The sequence below is a fragment of the Pecten maximus genome, chromosome 15, assembly GCF_902652985.1.
Source record: "Pecten maximus chromosome 15, xPecMax1.1, whole genome shotgun sequence".
NCBI lineage: Eukaryota > Metazoa > Mollusca > Bivalvia > Pectinida > Pectinidae > Pecten > Pecten maximus.
The window spans coordinates 26,576,598-26,600,901 of record NC_047029.1 but is presented as its reverse complement, the minus strand read 5'-3'; the positions used below and the strand labels follow the sequence as shown (position 1 = coordinate 26,600,901).

The 24,304-nt window shown below is 37.0% G+C and overlaps 1 protein-coding gene across 1 annotated transcript; it reads right to left on the bottom strand.

Annotated features, from left to right (window-relative positions):
• Positions 1-7,909: 7,909 nt before the first annotated feature.
• Positions 7,910-23,387, bottom strand: LOC117343164. Its single transcript, XM_033905493.1, has 4 exons — positions 22,782-23,387; positions 21,736-21,930; positions 21,115-21,213; positions 7,910-10,230 (listed from the first exon to the last, which is right to left on the bottom strand). Exons 1-4 carry the CDS (start codon positions 23,196-23,198, stop codon positions 9,946-9,948), a joined length of 996 nt encoding a protein of 331 aa, XP_033761384.1. The 5' UTR covers positions 23,199-23,387; the 3' UTR covers positions 7,910-9,945.
• Positions 23,388-24,304: the final 917 nt, after the last annotated feature.

The following is a 24,304-nucleotide window of genomic DNA, read 5'->3' as shown; positions in this document are numbered from 1 at the left end:
GTACTACCCACCCAAGACCCTACATACCCTAACGTTACATTAGTACTAGCGAGAAAGACGTGACAGCACACAGGAAATTAATCCATCAGACTGCCCAGTATACGATACACCACCCTAAATTTATCCCACTTTTTAACAATACAAAACTATAAGGACCAATCACGACAGAGGATACACAGGCACGACAGACACTGACGAAAAAGCAAGCGACTACGAACAATGCACGACAAAAACATCGACCAGAGACAGCACACGTGAACAGAGGACTAGCAAAGGTCAAGGTGACACAGGTACACATAGTACAGACACGACATATAGGCATGACATATAGTTATCGTTAAGCTCAACCCTGTCAGCTTAACCTGTCAGTACATACACGATAACATCCCCCGCTACATATACATGTTACGGTGAGTGATTACTGTCATAGGCTGCGCTCTTCTAAGGCTTTGCCTTAATTCAAATTACATTATCGCATAGGTTGGAACGCTCGACACTCGAGCAACCTTGTTTAGCGCTGCAAATGAAGCTCATATTGTGCATATTCTGGCATTCTGTATCACCGATACGCTTCGTTTGACATGGCGTATTAGAAGAAAGCGTCTGAAGGACCGTTAGTGTAATGTTCTAATTTTCATCCGGAAAAGAGGAAAATATCCGGAAAATGTTAATTGCGTTTGGGAAATCAAACAAATAAAATTCTTTTAGAAAAAAAGAAAGCACCAGTAACATAGATTACAATATAATTTATGAAAGAAAATGGTAAAGATTTAACAAAAAATTCATCAATCTCAGATTCCAAAATAACTGCTCTAATTTGGTAATTTGAGCCATACTTGAAGCAAAAGTTTTGGGGTACCAGCAAAGTAAACGGCCATAGTGTCAAAAGTAATATGGTGAGGTGTTATTTTTATTTTTTTCTCTTAAAGCATACATATGAAATTTTTAATTAAGCAAAAAAAAGGGGGTAATTTTTCTGTTCATTTTTTCAGGAAAAAAATAAACGTGTATTTTTTTAAATCAATTTTTCACTAAAAATAACAGGTTTTTCGTATAAAAATAGCCATATTTTGTTAACCACCCAAAGAATCTTCTCTTTTTTTGATAATTATGAATGATATAAATAGGATATAAACTCCTTTTTATGCTTGAGGTGAATATTATCGGGGAAAGATATAATCTACCAAAATCCTTAAAAATATGGTTCAGCTATTAATTAATACGTATCTTTATGTGGCCCTGGTAGTAAAACGAACGTGGTGACATATGTTTTTTATGTGCTTTCTGTGATAAGAGCATAATTAACATTGAAATAAAAATAAAATTAAGGAGATCTATCAGAGGAAACCCGAAGGGTCGGTCTACCTTAACAACTTGCGCAACACGACCGGCCAATCAGCTTGTGTTTCACCCTATCCAAGTCCCTTTGGAGAATGCGTTTCTCTGGTATATACCTGTTTTCCCGAGTAAATACATGTAACACATGAAACGGGTACTTTATATATGATACGAGGATAAAGAGTAGTATGTTGAGATTTAGAAGATCACAAATACACACTGTTACTGAAAATAGAATGACGTAGGTTTCTGGTGTAAAAAGGCGGGAATTCCCCAGGCGGGGGTTTCCCAGTGCAGTGTAAAATGTCTGGCTTACTGTCTTTCGATTATACGTACCCGTGTGACCTCAGCGGAAACTGTTGCATCACGGATACGACAGGAAAAGGAACTTAATGTACCATATATGAAGAAACAAGATTAATTATGTCTTTTGGATAGAGATGTTTGTGATAAATATGTCAAAAAAAAAAAAAAAATTGTGGAGAAATGTGTCTTTCGTATTTTCTCTGATATTGCAACATTTTAAGAAATACTGGCAGTGGCAGTGAAAATACAAGCAGCTCACCGAGCGCTACAAGTTCAATCAGACAAGCGGAACGGACTTGATAACGTCACTCGTGACGTACGTCCGTGATAGACTCTCTGGAATGTGAGGTCGCGGTACATAGTACCCATGTTCAAAACCCTATTGTGGCCGTTCTGTGACAGATATAGAAAAACTAATGATACCAATTTCTCCGGAATGGTATGTACTTGTGATGTGTGAAGTTTCAGTATGTTGGCATTATGAGTTAATTCTCAAGACCGAGTTGTGCAGAAACCAGCAGTCAAAGTGTCGATTTTGGCGTGTTTGTACCCAAAATATCTCTATAACTAAAAATTTCCCAGATATACGGGACATGCCAGGACATAGATCACACCGCGTTTTGCAAGTGTGGAAAATTTTATCAAAATGTAATGAGCCGTTTTTCAGTAAGCTCCGGCAAAGTAGTCAGAATTAGCCGCATGTACATTACGTTCCGTCCCTCAATACACTACATTCCACACATACTTTTGACGTCACCCGTGACGTAACATCCGGAAAAGACCAACATTCCATGAGACCTGGCGAAAATACGACCCTTTGTCAAAACCCTATTGTGGCCGTTCTATGACAGATATCGAAAAACCAAAGATACTATTTTTTTCAGAATTACTTCAACTTGCTATATTTGGAGGGTCATTTCGTCAGTGTTAAGATTGAACTCTCCAGACCGAGTTAAACAGAAACCAACAGTCAAAGTGTCGATTTTGGCCACTTTGACCCAAAATATGTCCATAACTAGATTTTCCCCAGATATACGGGACATGCCAGGACATAGATCACGTCGAGTTTTACAAGTGAAGAAAGTTTTATCAAAATGTATCGAGCCGTTTTCAGTGCACCCAAAGCGCAGTAATGTGCGGCAAAGTAGGCAAAAGTAGCCGTGTCTACATTCCGTTCCGTAAGGAACGATAACTCTGTTATCGCCTCCTTACTGCACTTCATTCCATATCAATCAGAACAAATATCGTTATGTTTTTAAATAAATTCATTAAGTAATGATTTCCCCTTCAGTTTTGTTTGTTTTCTCAACCGAATTTTAATGTTAGGTGTCCAAAGTCCTTATCATGATGTATTCGTCGGTGCTAGTGTTCTCGCGCAGTCACTTGACCGGCACGAAGGACTACATTAACACTTGGTAGGTGAATATGGCCAGAGCTCCCGACTAACGTATTTTGCCGTACAAACAAACGTGATACACTTGTTCATCGTACTTAGAAACCGAGGAAAAGTGCTGTACATTCTTCTATTTATTCACGTACAGTTACACAACGTCGTTATAAACTGGTATAAACTGTTATGCCGATTAATTGACTACTTTTTAAATAATTTTGACGATTTTTGTCATTTTTTTAATAAAAATCACTACAAGCTGCACTTTAACAAGTACTTTGAATACACCTCAATATAAATATCTAAAACGTATTCATATCATCTTATAGACGACTTCCACAATGATCATGTCAGGGTATCGGGCCGACCATCACTGCGCCATTGAAACGTTCTTTTTTTTAAGAACGCCGTTGTGGCTCAGCGGTATAAGCTGCGTGTATTTCTGGCTAGGCGATTGGGTGCCGTAGATCGTGAGTTCGAGGCCCGGTCATATAAAACCTATTTTTTGGAATTACTCTTATCAGAATATCTAATTTTGTATTTAACACATGCTAAGACATCAGTGATTGTACTTATACCAAGAACGTCTATAGATTAATTGCAGAATTTTAAATAATGACAAGAGTACATGAATACCACAACTATTTTTAAAGGTATGGAACTCCAATTCCGATTTATTTTGACACAACCAGAACGCATAAAGAATCCCGTAATTCGCCATGGTTTCAAATATATTCAAGAGTGAATCTCCATTCTCACTAAATCATATGCTTAGTAATAAAAGATGTTATTTTCATTCGAGTACACATGAAATCATGGACACTTCTCACATGTAGTGGAAATGATATTTTAAAACAGAAATGGATGCCTTGTTCCATTGCTCTCAACATGTATGCCATATTTGAAACCACTACTTAAGTATTTTAAAGGAAAAATATACCATTCAAAGCGCATAGAAACCCATTCATAGAAGCCATCTATTGGACATAAACCCCATTCATAGGACATATAACCCTTTTGTAGGACATAGAAACCATTCATAGCGCATAGAACCCATTTATAGGACATAGGACCCATTCATTGGACATAGAACCCATGCATAGGACATACAACCCATTTATAGGACAACAAACCCATTCATAAGACATAAAACCCATGCATAGTACATAGAGCCCATTCATAGCACAGGGAACACATTCATTGGACATAGAACTCATTCATAGGACAAAGAACCCATTCATTGGACATACATGTAGAACCCATTTATGTTGAATATTATTATCAGGAGCCTACAATTACAAAAAAATAATGATAAATCTACGGGACAGGAAAATTGCAGGATATTGACAGGTGAAGCTTCTGCTATATCAAAATTATGATATGAAGTTTACAAATTATTAAAACATTATATAATAGTCATACATATATAAAACAGTATATTGGTTAGACTGCCCTACCTGGTTACGGGTATCATTGACTGTTCAGTTCCTTGTGACAGTGTGGTTGGTGTGGGCGTCAGGAGAATGTTCGAGAATTCTTGTTTGCGCATGCACAGCGTACTGTGCATGCGCAAACAAGAATTCTTGAACATTCCACTCTTTCACTCAGATGACATGTACACAATGACAGGCCAGGCCTGGTTTAATTTCTGAGAAATACATAAGGTGCAAAGATATATACACATTCTACACACTTCCTCGCTGAATGAATGGCATTTTCAGTTCTAAGTAATCTTTTTACAGTAGAAACTATGCAAAGTTTTATGTTAACAATACACATGTTGAAAGCTCCAGACGTATTTACCTGTTGAAACGAAACCAAATGCCGTATATATGTCAGGATATGATACAATTTTGTCTATTTGGACAATATAAATCACTCCAAGCTACGCTTTAACATGTAATTTGAATACACCCCAAAATAACATTTGGAGTCAAACCATACTGGTTGACAAAAGACAAATCAAATATACATGTAGATAACTGACCAAGCACGACAAGATATGACAATTGCTAATTGAGGACCACTGGCACCAATGCGGTTTGTAATATTACAGAATGTAATTGTAAACACACATATCCCTCTGATCTAATAGTGCAAAAGCAGAGTAGACACCTACTGGTCTCTTTAAACAAAACTTATTAAATTGACAATACATGAATATGCATACAGGTACCTGTAAAGTACGAAACGAAAGCAAAACGAAACGAAACGAAATTAAACGAAATTCTAACGATAGAGAAATAAACAAGAGGATTTCAAAACTGAAATAGATGCACAGTAAGGGAATTCTCACTAATTATGCAGGCCAGTGCACGGACATTTTACAATATTTACATTTTCACTTCGCTCCGCCTCAATGAACATAGTAAACTCAGATCACTTCATTTCCCGTTGAAGATTATGAGTCGCGTGCTTCTGTTCTGAGAGACGAATCTTCACTGAGTTTACAATGGCGATCGAGTTCTGTACCGCCTCAGACTTGAATGCACTTTCATTTTGTGAATTGTGTAACATTGTTATAAACGTATATGAACACAAGAGGAGTAGCCGCTTTATGTGATAATAACAAATGTCCGTATAATGCAGACAGTTTAGAAAACAGGATCTGACAGAACACTGACACTCCCGATAGCACCGAACTCATGACCTACGTAGCGCAGTAGGACGTTAGCTGTATCTCGAATGCCATGCTTGATACCATTTCAGTGATGACAAAAAATAAACCTCAATTTTAACACTATTTAACAACACAAAACGGACTGGTAGCAGCAGTAAGATATATCGGGAACAGGAACACATTATTTTGACTCAATCTAAACATCTGGAGGACACAAGTTTCCGGCCGTCGAATACCGCCAATTTTCAAATCAATTTTTCTTTACTTACTATTATCAGAATTTACATCCCAAAACGCCAGTGCGACAATGAAATCCAATATTTCAAGAACACCATGTACATCATCAGCTAACCTGCGACTAAAATCCACATTGTTTCACTTTTTCTCGAGCTCTGAATATCCCGGCTATTAGACTGCATCACATACGGTCACAGGGGTTCGGCGTTAAATTTCGAGTAACATATGACAGCTATAAATAACCGAAAGACTAAAATCCAACATTCATTCAAATTATAAAACCTTACAAAATCGATTTTTTCAAGGTTTTAGAGAGTATATAAACACTGTATAAAAAATGTGATATTTCACTGAACTGTCGTCACGTTAACCCTTTTTAATCAAGCCCCTGTGTCTCGAGTGACCAAATCACACGCATACTATACTGTTAACACTGCACTTTAAATTCGTATTCATATGGGTATTGCTAAGTTTTTATTACACAATATCATAAATATTTGTTATAAATGAATATTTTACTTTGAAAATATCGTATTTATGTGTATCAACATCGTAATAATCAAAACGTGTATGGGACTATATTTTGTGTTGCCTTGGCGACGAGAATAGCTGACTGTCTGCTGTTCCACTACTGTGCAAACATGTACGATAAGTATAACAATGTTACAAAGTGATGCATTTACGTCACACCGTTGCGACCGAATTTTGCAATCTGGTGACGAATTTTTTTTATTTGGTTAACGTAAATATAAGGATTGATTGTCAATTGTGTTGCTTGCATGGACTGATGAATGGAAGTGAACCTCGTGCAAATGGTACATGAACTGCTCCGCAGTTCGATCACTTCATTTGCACGAGGTTCACTTCCCTTCATCAGTCCATGCAAGCAACAAAATTGACAATCAATCCTTAAATGATTAACTGTAAATTGTGTCAGTATATGAAATATAGCGTATCGAATCAACAATGGTATTTTAAGAATTCTCTAGGACGTGTTTTTTGAATGATAACTCTTGTATAGCACCCCAGCGTCGAAATCATGGATTTTACTGATACGATGATGAAATTATTGCAATAACATTTTCTTTTCTATGAACCAACTGAATTTCTCAATCCATCTGATTTTCTGAAAGCTGTTTTGGAAAATACGTAATGCAAATACTTGACACTCATTAATTCTGATACAAGATTGGACTAGTGACACTGCTCTCGATTAGAAAACTATGTAATATTTAAACACGCTAAAATACCTTTGTAAGGAAACTTGGCTATGGTAATTACTTTAATTTAACTAGGTTAACATGAATTGATATCCGTATTTAGTCCAGATAGATTTAATGTATATTATGTACAGTATGTGCAAAATCTGATGACAAAGGTAGACTGAAGAATTTCATATTAAACCCAGCCACTCTAACGTTTCAGTAAGTGTTAAAATATGCTTTATCTCTGCATTTATTACGAAACCTGTTTGATGAAAAGAATCTTTAGAATAAGATTCCACCCCGCAATTAGCTAATGAATCCGCGAAGCCCCGCCCATCATCTGAATTCATCACTATATCTATCAAGATTCCTCCATAATTTCAAAAACGGTCGAAAGCATTTCGCTAAATAAGCAAAACCACCCATATGTGTTGATCTGCCGAGTCGGATCGCCCGAGTTTCTTGTGCGGAGGAAAATATCACGAGTGTGCGAAGTGATATTTTCCTGCGCACAAGAAACTCGGGCGATCCGACTCGACAGATCAACACATATGGGTGGTTTTGCTTTTATCACATACCTTAACCATTCTTAATGTTTCTTTACTTTTAAATAAAATGCAAGTATTACTCGCTACCTCATCGCTTTGTGCCTACTTTCGTTTTCAAGTCACCAGGTCCCGTTTCTCGGAATCAGCTGATCACTGCCACCGGTTACTTAAAATTGACTGCTCCAGTTATAAACAACATTAGGCCTATCTGTGTTCATTCAATTCCTTATTTTCAAATTGATAAAATGAGAGATAACAATACTAATATCGGAGGAAATCATTTATTAACAATGTCATTTTGAGACGTGAAATTATAATAAAATGTTCAATATCTTCAGTACCGAGTTCAAATTCTCCTCACTAAATTCTCCTGACTGTCCGTTCCGTCTTTCGGCATTAAATAACTATTTTAATCAAATGTTGACGATTTTAAGGAGTAATTTGTATAGAGACTGGTTTATTTAATTATTTGTACATAGCTTAAAATTAAAATTAAAAGAAGATATTCATAACACCGAAAAAAAAATCTCCTAACTTCTAGTCGCAACGTCACAGCACGTGCAGATTTCATTCACACTCAGTTCACATGTCACACAGAGTTGTCATCATCTGAATCAGTTATTGGAAGGATTCGTCGGTATTTCTTCGGTGGCGAAGTTATATGATAGGATGTAGATTGCGACGATATTTGAAAGGAAATGTTAAATGTGCCGCCAGTAATATTCGCTCCAGAAAACATCCCAGTAGCAAGATTTTGACAGTCTCCGGATGACCGTGGGACCGTAGAATTTTGAACAGGTGCGATCTCTTTGGAACCTACTACGTCACGGCGAGACAGTGTTGATGATGTACACTTTGATGACAAAGATGTTTTGGGGACATTTCGTAAAAGTTCACACATTTCACGCTGCTGATCCATAGACGCAACTGCGTTATTGTTCACACTGTTTACATTTTTATGGCCACTCAACTGCATGATCGTCGTCGGTGCAACGCCAGAATGAGTTTTTCGGAGAGATTGGTTGGTCTTTTTTCCAACAAGACCAGCATTATTAGCCATTGTTTTCATCTATCATTACGGAAAGTTTATTTTCCCCAACTGGCTGATTTTTGAACCACTTTTTACCGTTCTCGTTGTGGTTAACAGCAAGATAGAAAGGGGATTCGCCAGTGTTCATTTCAACTGGTCTGTGTTTTGCGTAAAGTTTATAAGATTCGATTGGACACCTGGATAAATTCTGTGGATTTGCAAAAAGTTTTGGATTAAGCGATCTTTGGTGAGTAGAATTTCCTCCACGGGTTTTAGTCGATCTTTCATTGAATTCCAAATATTCTTGGTCGTTTTCATCTGTTTTCAGTTCAAGATCTCTTCATTTTAATTGGCTAGGATGATGCTAGTCATTCCACTTACTTACCAATTTTAAAAGTGGGACATACTTATTATTTGAAGACATTGCCAATCAAAAGTATTATGGATTATTGAAGTAAGGAAGTCCCGGAGCTGATTTCAGCTTAACAGACTGTATCGTTCGTATTCATTTGGCTACAAACGCCTAAGTTTATACTTCGATCTACTTTCTTGTGAATCTAATGCTACCTTTTGAATTGTAAATAACTCTTCAAACAATGAGCACAGTGCACTGGCTTTCCTTTTAAAACGACTGTTTTAGAAGGAATTAGCAAGCATTCTCGAAGGGTCCATGCTACTGTCCAAGGATACATTACAGCACCAGATAATTCTTGTTCTTTTTTTTCAACTGAAATAAACCCCAATGCAACTATAATCGAATGTTGGCTTGTTATGTCCAACGTCCCTACACCATATTATCGGACCTAATCCTGAACCTTATTTGTTTGTGTAACTAGTAAAGTCAAAATGAATTAAGATTTGTTTCTAAATTAGTACATTTGTAGTTTATATACACAAGTAAAATTTAAGGCCAAATGCCGTCATTCTTCCTTTTAATATGACAAGTTTGACGGTATAGAGTAACTTTTGAGAGAAAACATGTTTTTTCAACAATTTAATTAATTGATAATCACCTCGAAATGAAATAAATCTTCTGACCATTCACTTTCCAGCCTTTAAAAATGTCGCATGTTTTCGTATGATTTGAAAGTCCTTACATAATAACGGATTTCATCGGCATATATTTCGTTGAAGGCAGTGAAAGCAAGTACGGAACATGTACGGAGGACCTACTTTTTACGAAAACAATTTGTCAGCACTCTCTTGGTGATTGCCCAGTTTGTCAAGAACAAAAAATAGCAGCGACTCCCTGAATAGGCCTTGTGTATTCATTAGTGGGCGAGTCCTTTTTTCCTGAAGATAAGGTCATTGACACCTCCATCGTCACGTGATACTTTGAGTATTGTTTCGTATCCGTTCTTTTCCATAAAGCGTTGCAAACCAAAAGGTCCGCCTCGTTCATGGATATATTCTACTGCTAACATTTTTATATCAACTTTATCAAATGGTATCGTCTTCAGAACTCCTAGTTCGTCTCCCTCGATGTCAAGGCTGAAAAAGTCGACCGTCGTCCGGTTGATGGCCAGAAGTATGGAATAGATTGGGAAGCACTGCACCTGCGGCAAAAACAGTCTTCGTATGAATAAGCACATACATAAATAGATTCATTCATTCATTCATTCATTCATTCATTCATTCATGCATTCATTCATTCATAAACCAAAATAGGTGACACGAGTTCAAGGTACATACATAAGAATAAAAGGGATATTTGGAAAGTATGTAGAAGAGAATGGAAAACAAAATCTATTATGTACAAGAATCGGTATGGAATGAAGTGCAGTAAGGAGGCGATAACAGAGTTATCGTTCCTTACGGAACGGAATGTAGACACGGCTACTTTTGCCTACTTTGCCGCACATAGCCGCACTTTGAGGGCAAAGAAAACGGCTCGCTAGATTTTGATAAAACGTTCCACGCTTGTAAAACTCGATGTGATCTAGCTCCTGACATATTCAGTATATCTGGGAAAAATCTAGTTATGGAGATATTTGGGGTCAAACACGCCAAAATCGACACTTTGACTGCTGGTTTCTGTATAACTCTACCTGGAGAATTCAATCTTGAAGCTGACGAACTGAAACTCCAAATGTAGCAACTAGAAGTAATTCCGAAGAAAACAGTATGTTTGGTTTTTCGATACCTGTCACAATACGGCCACACTAGGGTTTTGAAAAAGGGTCGTATTTTCGCCAGGTCTCATGTAATGTTGGTCTTTTCCGGATGTTACGTCACGAGTGACGTCACAAGTATGTGTGGAATGTAGTGTATTGAGGGACGGAACGTAATGTACATGCGGCTAATTCTGACTTCTTTGCCGGAGCTTACTGAAAAACGGCTCATTACATGTTGATACAATTTTCCACACTTGCAAAACTCGGTGTGATCTATGTCCTGGCATGTCCCGTATATCTGGGAAATTTTTAGTTATAGAGATATTTTGGGTACAAACACGCCAAAATGGACACTTTGACTGCTGGTTTCTGCACAACTCGGTCTTGAGAATTAACTCATAATGCCAACATACTGAAACTTCACACATCACAAGTACATACCATTCCGGAGAAATTGGTATCATTAGTTTTTCTATATCTGTCACAGAACGGCCACAATAGGGTTTTGAACATGGGTACTATGTACCGCGACCTCACATTCCAGAGAGTCTATCACGGACGTACGTCACGAGTGACGTTATCAAGTCCGTTCCGCTTGTCTGATTGAACTTGTAGCGCTCGGTGAGCTGCTTGTATTTTCACTGCCACTGCCAGTATTTCTTAAAATGTTGCAATATCAGAGAAAATACGAAAGACACATTTCTCCACAATTTTTTTTTTTTTTTTTTGACATATTTATCACAAACATCTCTATCCAAAAGACATAATTAATCTTGTTTCTTCATATATGGTACATTAAGTTCCTTTTCCTGTCGTATCCGTGATGCAACAGTTTCCGCTGAGGTCACACGGGCACGTATAATCGAAAGACAGTAAGCCAGACATTTTACACTGCACTGGGAAACCCCCGCCTGGGGAATTCCCGCCTTTTTACACCAGAAACCTACGTCATTCTATTTTCAGTAACAGTGTGTATTTGTGATCTTCTAAATCTCAACATACTACTCTTTATCCTCGTATCATATATAAAGTACCCGTTTCATGTGTTACATGTATTTACTCGGGAAAACAGGTATATACCAGAGAAACGCATTCTCCAAAGGGACTTGGATAGGGTGAAACACAAGCTGATTGGCCGGTCGTGTTGCGCAAGTTGTTAAGGTAGACCGACCCTTCGGGTTTCCTCTGATAGATCTCCTTAATTTTATTTTTATTTCAATGTTAATTATGCTCTTATCACAGAAAGCACATAAAAAACATATGTCACCACGTTCGTTTTACTACCAGGGCCACATAAAGATACGTATTAATTAATAGCTGAACCATATTTTTAAGGATTTTGGTAGATTTTATCTTTCCCCGATAATATTCACCTCAAGCATAAAAAGGAGTTTATATCCTATTTATATCATCAGTATGAGCAATATCATTCATAATTATCAAAAAAAGAGAAGATTCTTTGGGTGGTTAACAAAATATGGCTATTTTTATACGAAAAACCTGTTATTTTTAGTGAAAAATTGATTTAAAAAAATACACGTTTATTTTTTTCCTGAAAAAATGAACAGAAAAATTACCCCCCTTTTTTTTGCTTAATTAAAAATTTCATATGTATGCTTTAAGAGAAAAAAATAAAAATAACACCTCACCATATTACTTTTGACACTATGGCCGTTTACTTTGCTGGTACCCCAAAACTTTTGCTTCAAGTATGGCTCAAATTACCAAATTAGAGCAGTTATTTTGGAATCTGAGATTGATGAATTTTTTTGTTAAATCTTTACCATTTTCTTTCATAAATTATATTGTAATCTATGTTACTGGTGCTTTCTTTTTTTCTAAAAGAATTTTATTTGTTTGATTTCCCAAACGCAATTAACATTTTCCGGATATTTTCCTCTTTTCCGGATGAAAATTAGAACATTACACTAACGGTCCTTCAGACGCTTTCTTCTAATACGCCATGTCAAACGAAGCGTATCGGTGATACAGAATGCCAGAATATGCACAATATGAGCTTCATTTGCAGCGCTAAACAAGGTTGCTCGAGTGTCGAGCGTTCCAACCTATGCGATAATGTAATTTGAATTAAGGCAAAGCCTTAGAAGAGCGCAGCCTATGACAGTAATCACTCACCGTAACATGTATATGTAGCGGGGGATGTTATCGTGTATGTACTGACAGGTTAAGCTGACAGGGTTGAGCTTAACGATAACTATATGTCATGCCTATATGTCGTGTCTGTACTATGTGTACCTGTGTCACCTTGACCTTTGCTAGTCCTCTGTTCACGTGTGCTGTCTCTGGTCGATGTTTTTGTCGTGCATTGTTCGTAGTCGCTTGCTTTTTCGTCAGTGTCTGTCGTGCCTGTGTATCCTCTGTCGTGATTGGTCCTTATAGTTTTGTATTGTTAAAAAGTGGGATAAATTTAGGGTGGTGTATCGTATACTGGGCAGTCTGATGGATTAATTTCCTGTGTGCTGTCACGTCTTTCTCGCTAGTACTAATGTAACGTTAGGGTATGTAGGGTCTTGGGTGGGTAGTACTAGTCTTGACTTTAAACATATTTTATTGTCTAAACAAGAACAATAGGATTAGGCACAAGTTATTACAACTTATGAAGCCTTCTCCACTCAACATGTTAATATTTACAAGTAATGACATAGGTATAATATATAGTAAATCATGTAACATTTAGGAGGAAAAATTGATAATTTAACATACAATGTACATTTACATAATAAAGAGATACAAGTATATATATTCAAAATCTTCTGCTGGACTTTATGAAAGACTGCACATATCCAAATACATAACTATTCACTTCCAAAGCCAAGTTTTCATTACCATATAATAACAAATTTAAATTTACATGTATATTTAAATCATTAAAATATTGGAACATTTCAGCACGAGCAGTAGCATATATTGGACATTCAAAAAAGAAATGATGCGCATTTTCACAAATGTTACCTCAGTTTACACAAATAGAGTCCTCTGCCAAATTTACACGAAAGTATTAGTCTGGATGTTTGGTTTAGTTAGGTCGTACAGGTATGGGGGTGGTTTTAGGTTAGCATGTTTATTATATAGCTAGGCCTATGCTGCTGTCCGTTTATATGTAATTTCATGTTGTAAATGTTTATGTCATCGTTAATAAAGTGTTAATTGTAGTTCAAGGCGTTTGTTTTCTCTCTATACGACAGACACAAGTTACCCATCGAACCTGGGTTGTTGGTCCACAAGGGCGAGTCGGGTGCAGTTTAACGTACGCTCCTGTTACATATATACTACCACATTTTCAGATTTTAGACTTTTTTTTTAGGGGGGGGGGGGGGGGGGGGGTTAATTTAAAAGAATGACGCAAAAAAATGCTACAACACATTGTAACATAACTATGTATTACATCTAAACATCTATACATGAAAGTATATATGAAAATTCCTTAGACAGTATGTCTACAGAAAATTGAAATCCCATAGCCCAAGTCATTTTCCCACAGACCCATTTTGTAAACATATTGTTGAAAAGTAGCATTACTGTCACGCAAACGCTTGCATCATCCAGTAATAACACGCTATTATGGGTTAAAAAAAACCTCTATTTTAAGCTCGGATTTCATATCATCATTTGTCAGAAAATATTGGAATGTTGTTTACATGAATTGTAATGTATGTCAGGACTCAAACTTTTCATAGCCATTGGGGCCAACACTGAGAAATTTTACATAGACCGACCAGGTTTTCTATAGCCTCTGGCCATCGGACCACCTTTACTTTCGAACACGGCAAGTTGAGTGACAGACTTGTTTATTGTTTGTCCTGATGTGAATTTCATTGTCTTTACTTTGCATTGTTGGATTCCAAATGATCGTGCACTTAATAATGGCATCAGTATTCTACTGCCATATTTCTTTGCTACTAACAACGTAAAAGGGCAGACGATACAACAATATTTTCATATATATAACAGGAAAGCGAATTTAGTGCCGCCACAAGGGGTTAAACCCGCGACCCTCTGCTTACTGCTCCGTCGCTCTACCGACTGACTTAATGGAAATTCCCCCACCTGAAATCACTATGTACCCTATTTACAATTAAAACCTGCGTCACTATTCCTCACTTTTCAAACGTGTTCGCCCCGAACACACATTGACCCAGGTTTTATCCCCAACGAAGCCTCTCATTTTCATATAGCTTGCACTTGGAGTGGTCAACCGATGTAACAGAAAAGCAAGTAGTGTGCCTCCACCGTCATCGAACCGCGACCCCAGGCTTTACTCACCGGGTTCAATCGTACTGACCGGACGCCGGTGCTTACACCTGGGCATCGATGAATTTTACACCCGGACAACGATAATTTCGATAGAAAATGAACGCCGAAGACGGGATCGGAAGAACGGTTGGGATATTTTTTCTCTTTTTTGATGTGATAATGATGTCCTTCAAGGAAAATAACCCGACCACGGAACAAAATGATAAATTGGCTATAACTTGCAAGGATAACTGACAGGAAAAACACCTCTCATTTTTTGCTAATTCGCCCTCATTGTAGGCGGGTATGACCAAATTATGCCGCAATCCACGAATTATGCAACATATACAGCAAAATCCGCGATCGAAATGACTGTAAATCTCACAGTTTATCGGAATTATATATTTTGACATCATCAAGTCTTATTGGATTGATTGGTTATAGTTAAATAGGAAAATTAAACATTTCCGTATTTTACACCTGTGGCAACGAAGACGCTCTTGAGCTTTACACCTGGGCGCCGCAATTTGCTGACATGGTAGTGATGTAGAAATTAACAGAGTTGGCGTTTTGATGGTTTTTGTTTATGTATTTTTTGCAATTTATGCAACTCGTTACAATTCATTAACGGACATGCCTCTTTAAAGGGTCCGAATTTGTGCTTGTCAATCCGTCATCCGTTTTTGTTGTGATCTATTTATAAAACTGCTCGAACCTGGTAGAGAGCTCCCCATGGAGTGAAATCTCCAGCCTAGACGGATCACAAGAAACGTGTTTTATAGGCCTACAGTTAATTAAATACAATATTTATAATATATCCAGAATATGAGTAAAAAGGCACTTAACATCTACATCAATTTCACGGGTTTTAGGTTTTTGAAAAATTGTCGAATGTCAACGTAAATTTCGTGAGAGTTTATATAGATCTTTTATACCATCAATGCATGTTGCAAGTTTTGTGTTTACGTCCCATGCGTTTCCTCCTTTTTCTGATCTGTGTCTAGCCGCGGTTGGAATATGGTTGACTACCTCGTATTCTGAATAACAATATATCACATGTAAAGTGCGCAAGGCCGAACTAACGTTCCCCAAACAATATACAATCTGACAGATGGAGTACATACTGAAGTAATTGTTGGTTGCCGCAAAGTGCATGTACTTTTAGAGCATCGGCCAAAGTCCCCAACTCCACTATGCGTCGGCCCGTGCGCCATGAAGTGTCCTCTTGTTCTACATTGCCATAAATTGGAGATGTGCTAACCTCTTCCTGACTTGATATAAATTGTCTCCGCCGAGATTGTAACTAAAGTTATATGGTCGTCACACATTGGCACATTATGTGATACATCGGCGCTGTCCTTGTTTTCAATGGACCATCTTTAATTTATGTTCTCACTTCATTGAAAGCATAAGCCTTACCTAGTCTTTTAGTTTTACAAAACTGACCCCTTTACCTCTTGACCGCATCGTGCTGTAGGCCTAAACATTTATCTCCCAGCTGACTTGAAAATTAAACCAGATGTAACTATTCGTGAATATAATCAAGGGCCCGGATCGCCGGACGCCGGATCGCCGGACTCATGTCTGTGACGTCACAGAAGGGTCGGTCTACCTTAACACACTTTTGGGTGTAGATTTGACCTCTACCCCAGACCCGGATGTATATAATCGGTATTTGGTGACAGCTGTTGACAGATATCTCCTGATAATGTCCAACATGCTGTGTTGAAACTTTTATATTTTGTTTCTCAGATGTTGGTCTTGACCAGGTGAAATAGAAAGTTGTAAATGCAATTTTGGGAATTTATTATGAATTTTAATATTACAATGTAACATATAGCGAAGCTAATTGTGAACTCGGTCCCAATATATGATGTTATAACCAGAAGTGATGTTAAGGATTTTGTGTACACTTGTGGAATTTATTTTTAGTATTAATACTCAAGCGGTATTTTATACTTAGTAATATAAATACTTTAATGAATTCTAATATTATAATGAATGGCAGCATTAGCAACGTAATTCGTTAATTATTTAATATTATCGTGGTAATGATATCTCAGGATTCCGATCGATAAATTGACGATAGAATATTATAAAGGATGAAGTGTAGTAACGGAACGTATTAATGTTCGAAGATTTAAGTTATTGTCCGATTGCAATGAAATTTAAATTTGGTATGTAGGTACATCATGGGACACTGGTTACTCTTGTAACCTCAATTTATTATTTTATTAACATTTTACCGAAAAGGTCGTCATTTCCTAGCCTCTGATTGGTTCGAATTTACATATTGTTTGATTTCAATGAAATATGTAAATAAAGTTTTTAACGTCATATAAAAAGGAAGGGTCATTTACATTCGGATCATCATCGAATTGGCTATACCTACCCTCGGACGCTAACGTTAGTAGTCCAGTAATCTATCCAGATCCTGGAGAAATGCGGTTTCGCGTAATAATGACGGAGCAAAATAACTGGCAATTGAGTTCGCGCATGATTTAGGTAAAACATTTCTTTTAATCATTTTAAATAAAGTTACTGGTTCTAAGGTTCAAATTGGACATTCCACATGTTTAAAATTTGTTTATTGAAATATCTTTCATTATTTTAAGTTGTTGTACTGAGTACATTATAAGCAAACATGGCAGCGCCCATAGACTTTTCAACGTGTGTTAACATCGCTTTATCTAAATTTGATAATGCAATTAGTTTAATGACGAAACAAAAAAAAGAACACTTCAACATGTATTAAATGGAATTCAAGAATTCAGCGTGTCTTGCTGAAACACAACCTTTTGTGGCGTGGGCGCCATTTTCATTACCAAATGATTTGTCACGTAATAAAACGTTTCTTCAAATAACCATTCACGTCCGAGGTGTATTTTGAAAAAAAAAAAACCTAAGGGGTTCCGAATGGGTCATTTAAGGACGTGCCTGGTTTTGTTGGTGGTGGAAAGCTGGAGTACCCAGAGAAAAATCACCGACCTACAGTCATAAAAAGGCATCTGCCCTATATGTGTTTCGAACTCGCAACCCAGAGATGAAGGGCTAGTGATAAAGTGTCTGGGCCCCTTAACCAATCGGCTACGGCGGCCCACAACACAAGGTCTTCTTATTGGTCGAAATTTTGATAGTGAGCGGTTTTGATGAAAACTGCTGGAACAGAGTTAGCGCCCCTTACTGCACTTCATTCCATCTGTGACATCCTTCAGGTGTCACCCTCTAGTATATTTGAAAAGTATACACAAGAAATATAACACATTTGCAAGCTACATATACAAAAACCAATGACACATTTCCCAGGCATGTACACAGGAATGGAAGACATATCTAAAACAAATGAACACATGCACAAGAATGAGGTACATCCCAATAAATATACAAGAATTAAAAACGAAACATTTGAAAATACCCGGCCCTTACACAAGAATTGTTGGCGAAAATGAATCACACATTTGAAGGGTATTAATTAACGAATTGATTTTAAATTGTAAAAATACTGAAACAATACATGTATGAATCTGAATATTCCTAAGTCAGTCAATAATAAGCACAATTACTGGAAATCTTTCCTTTCAAAAGCATAGTAAATAAGCAAAGACGAATTGAATGTTGCTGATTAAGATTGGAATAAATATCGGATTTAAAGGAGAACTATATAGTTATAAAAACGTTATATAACGTATTCTGGTCACTAATGCGACACCTCATTGCCTGTAGGGAAAAGTTCGTGTCTTTTTAAAGTATGTATATATATAAATACATATATTTACATTTGGATGGCAAAGCCATGATATAAACAAACTAAACAAATTTGCAGTCTATGAGAGTATAACTGACACCCAAAGCGTGACACCATTCTATGCATAACTGACACCCAAATCGTGCATTCGGGTGTTATTCATACGCGACCGGATCCCCCGGAACTACTTGCAACCAATGTAAACAAATGGCATCTTATCATTGCTCATCATGCTATCGGATAGAGTACGAGACCAGAAAACAAATCTTAAAATGTAAAACGAAAATAAAGGTAAGAATGGTTAACAATCACGAAAATAGGAATAAAACAAGATTTAATAAACACATATGCTGACAGATATTTGTTCCGGGGCCAGAGTGGAAAATCATTACACACCACATTGTTTGCGCGCCACCGCCATCCAGTGTTTGAATGACAAACATTTTGAAACCCGACACATCATGTTTATGTCAAATCATAAGAACGAGGCTTCTCTCCGGTCGTACAATAGAACAGTTTCTTCTTCACAAAAGAAAGCATCAAGTGGTGCATTATCGTGTCTAACGCATCCTAAACGTGAAACAGCCATGGTACCCGTCACAAGCAACGTTGTCGCTGAAGCTCGTCTAACTCCCTCGGCCAATGTCACTTCTCTCATTGGTCGTATCCCTGACACCGGTGCTGTTGTAGCTACTATAAACTGTAATCAGGTTTCCATGCAATCAAAGAACATGTTTACATCTGGTTTTTTGGCGAATTCCACTTTCTCCCACTGCACATTCAACTTTCATAGCTAAACTCTGTCAATGCTGTCAGCCGTTGCGTGCGCGTGGTGACGGGTGAAATTTCCATCCGCATAATTGTTCCGGATGGTAAATTAAAAAAAAAAAATTCCGAAATCGTTAACAAACTGAATAATTCATCCGTATATTCTGAAATACTGACTACCAATATTATTGATATTGTTATTAAAATATCTGATGATGTTTTCAGTATTTTTTTAATTATTTCCATGCACTATTTTTTTTATTTTTTTTTTGCCAATCAGCACGTGAATCACAATAGGCTGTTCAATTTGTTGACCTCTGACAATGGAAACGTCGGTAAAAGTCAGATTTCAAATTATAATGAAAATTAAAGTTGAAATCGAAAAGAAACTAATATAGAAAACGTAAATATAAGCATTAAACTGTCTTTTTATGGATTATATGGTCTATATAGATGCCAGAGCTTTGCAGACAATCATTTCATAATGCGCTAGCGCGCATTATGAAGATTGTCTGCAAAGCTCTGGCATCTATATAGACCATATAATCCATAAAAAGACAGTTTAATGCTTAAATAGAGGACATTGAATGGTTTCCCGTTTAATATAACATATATTTCACTCGTATGACAGAATATCGATATTTTCACGAGTGCGAAGCACGAGTGAAAAATATCGAAATATTCTGTCATACGAGTGAAATATAAGTTTTTCTTTTTATTGCATTTCATATACTAAAAAACCAAATTGAAAACATCGAAAAATGAATAGTGTCAAAAAGTGCGGGAATCAGTAATGACGTCATCTCTTTGTGACATTACTCTACGTCAACTTGACGGCGCCATTTTGAAAGGACTGATCAACGCAATGTATGCGTTTTCTGTTGTTATCGGAGAATCTGTGCATGAATAGCTAACGTCAAGTGAGTATTTATTCAAAAACTAGTCAAAATATTTCAGAAATACAGCAAAATAACCAATTTATCTATCTCCGCTTCGACTGGAAAAATCAGCAAGTTTCAACGAGGTGAATACAAAGGTTAGCTCTGATTGGTCAAAAACGGAAAACTTATATTTTCACTGCAAAATCTTATATTTTCACTGCTCATAGCTGCAGTGAAAATATAAGTTTTATTAGTTTGATTAATTTATATTTCACTGGCGAAAATGCAATAAATATAATTACCTAACACCTCAACAGCCAAGCATATCACTGAATAATGATTGCAACAAGCGTTCTAAGGTCTGATGACATGTTATTATACTGTCGCTAGTGTTAAATGAATATTTATCTAAATACTCGCAACATACTGTTTACACGTACCTGTATCTATGTTGGCGCACTCCAGGTTTGTTATAATTGAATTTCATCAAACAAGCACAATGATGAATTGACACACCCCTATTACATGTTCTTGCCGTAGAAAACAACAAAAGGAACTGTAGTTTGCGAAATTGTAACTTAGCAAGATATATTTTAAACGCGAAAAATGAGAAAAAAAATATCACCGCCAATATAAATACGCCTCAGAACCCAAACTAGGTAAAATATTAAACGGTACCTCTGCCGGGTCAGCCGTGGCGCGGTTACGTTTGTTCCAAGCGCTAACTGACGCAGCGTGCATGATCCGGCCCAAGTTGAAAGCCTTATGAAAATTCACCTAAGATAAACATAGAAATCGCAACAATGTGTTGTAGAATTTAATGTAATGCAAGGAAAATTTCTTCAACAACTGATTTCAGTTATACTGGTTAATACACTAACAGGTACACAGGTTCCATTCTGAATGTAGAACTTACACGAATTCTCGGATGATAAATGGATTGTATAAGACACTTACAAGCTATTAGCATATTTTAATTTGGTGATAGATACAGTTTATGTAAAATAATGAATAAAAGCGTTTAGCACTATCAAGTAGCTATTTCGTCTGTAATGCTAAGTACAACTGCATATAATCAGCAACCGGAAAATATGAAAGTGAGGTAATTGAATCGAAGAAGCAATGTCGTCAAATGAATAAAACCAATGTGAACAAAAAAGGAATTTAAAACTTAATGATACATGTATATAGTTATAGAATAACTGCAATTTAGGCTACCAATTAATGCAATTAAGAAACTGTGAAATAAAACTGTTCCACGGAGCCATAGAACCCTGCATAATGAATTTGAACACCTACCAGAGCGGGAAAAGTGTAAGGATATAGGCATGCGTTCAAAGTGAATGCCTTTCTGTGTTTAGACTTCAACATGGCGTAATTTGACGGATCGCCCTCGATCAAAAGTCCGTTCCATTTCCTTACTTTCTCAAAGAAAAGAGTATTTGATCCTTTTTCGCCATCAAGTCCTCCACATTCGACATAAAATCCACCTTCCTGTCCGAAAATACGCCATAAAGAATTAATCTGGTGATCAAAAGGATTATATAACTAAATATATAAGCTCTTATATATTTTGTAATTACACACAAAGTGGAGTCACTTAATATGAATATTGATAAGTGCGTGCAAAGCATTTCATATTCTAAAACATGTTATTGAAAAACCAGAATTCATTGTCAATGTTTTCATTTTCTTGCATAATAACAAGTAAGTGTATTTTGAGAAATAAACCATAAGAAGATGTATTGTGTTTTTGCATGGTAAATATAAATGTTAAGAAACAATATCCCGTATTATATAAACATCTGGATGACAACGACATGATATTAGCTAACTAGATGGATTAGTTGTCTATTAGAGCATACATTTAGTAATTTAGGCTGTAAAAAAAATGTCCTCCGAAGAAAAAGGGGGGGGGGGGGGGGGGGGGGGGGGGGGGGGGGGGGTGTGTGTGTGTGTGTGTCCTGTGGGTCCCCCCCCCCCCCCCCCTTTTTTTCTTCGGAGGACATTTGAGGATATATTCATATTTGCTCTGGGTCCCCCCCCCCCCCCTTTTTTTCTTCGGAGGACATTTGAGGATATATTCATATTTGCTCTGGGTCGCCCCCCCCCCCCCCCCCCCCCCCCCCGCCCCTTTTTTTCTTCGGAGGACATTTGAGGATATATTCATATTTGCTCTGCATTTTCAATTTATAATGCTACTAAGGCCATATCGGTATTATGAGAGGACACCCCCCCCCCCCCCCCCCCCCCGATCAGTTAGTGTTAGGTATCTGTACTCACAATGCAGTCCAAAAAATACGGATGTATTATCGACTAGTGAGTCTGCGTCTGAAGGCACTCACCATGTAGTTGAGTCTACTATCGACGAAGGGAGTTTGCCCGTTGGAATATTCAAGTTTGTTAGGATTGTCCAGCTTGTATGGCTCCAAAGATGGTGGCTCTATATAATAATTTCTTATTAGTTCCACCAAACGAGGGTCTGTATGGTCCACTTGAGCACTGTTTAAAGCTGCCATGGATTTTTTGTAGTCAAATGATTTATTGGGGTTCTGTCGCAAAACAGAAACATTGAATGCTTGTGCATGAACTGCAAGTTTCTTGTCTTCCGAGAAAGGGAAAAACCTGTCCCAGTTTTTCCCAATTTCAGCTGGAATGTTGTTTATGTCATCACCGTTGATAAGATAGAATTTGACTATCATCATAGAAAATACACAGGTTATTGTAATCACAATGAACGATGAGGGTATTGAAATTTTCATTGCTGCCAGGTGTCTGTAAAGTGTCGTTTGATTAATCAATTGATTTGAGTGACCCTTGCATAACGTCCTGTCATGGAAAATTGAGTCGGTTGACAATTAACTGATTTGTCTTTCTTTCGGTCAACCCCGGCACTTTCCTAGATGCAATTACACGACTGCAAAAATCAGTATACTATTCATTACTCTCCTCATTGCAATCCTCGCTTTATTTGCCAGTCAATGAATCTGTCTGAAATAAAAATGGTTTTGGTTCAGGTTAAATGGATACTGTCTCCTAATTATATTATTAAATGTATGTGTTATATCGATATATTCATATTTGCTCTGCATTTTCAATTTATAATGCTACTATGGCCATATCGGTATTATGAGACCATGGCACAGGAGTAGTAATATGCAAAATACATATTGGTTATAAGTCTAGCTTTCTGACGACGTATTTTTATCGAAAAAATCCCACCCAACCCGACCATTCCTCAACTTTAGATAATCCTTGTGTCATGTTTCAATATAAGTAGATGATTTTGTCACACAATGGCATTACTCTGCTTTTACTCAGAGGTCAACAGAGACGAACAGAATGTCCCCTCGACATTACAGTCGACCATTCCTTGTATTCTGGGTAGCACGCCGTTGACTGATGAGAACCTTAACACAGTTTTGTACCCAATCAGTACTCAATCCAGGAACAAACAACTTATGTAGGCACTACAACACAAATAAATCAATCCCAAAAACAAGATTACACATGGATTCTGTAAATTCCATATTCCAAGACTGTAGTTATTCCTTCTCTCACGTTGAGCTGTAGCCGGTTTCAAATGGTTACTTTTTAACGACTAAGTGTTGAATATGTAGTCCTCCAAAAGAGAAGTAAGCTCGGTCAAATGTTTCTTATCATATGACAGAAAATAACATAAAATGTTACTTGAAAATATTGATTACATTTTAGAAATGTTATCATGCAACAGTGTCTTTGTGAATTTTTTCATGCATTTCATTTTTCTCCAAGGGAAGTCACGGTACAAAATTTTGTGGGCAGCTCCGTCTGCTGTCTACTTGAGCAGACAGAATTTTTTTTTTAGAAAGGTATTGTATATTCAATT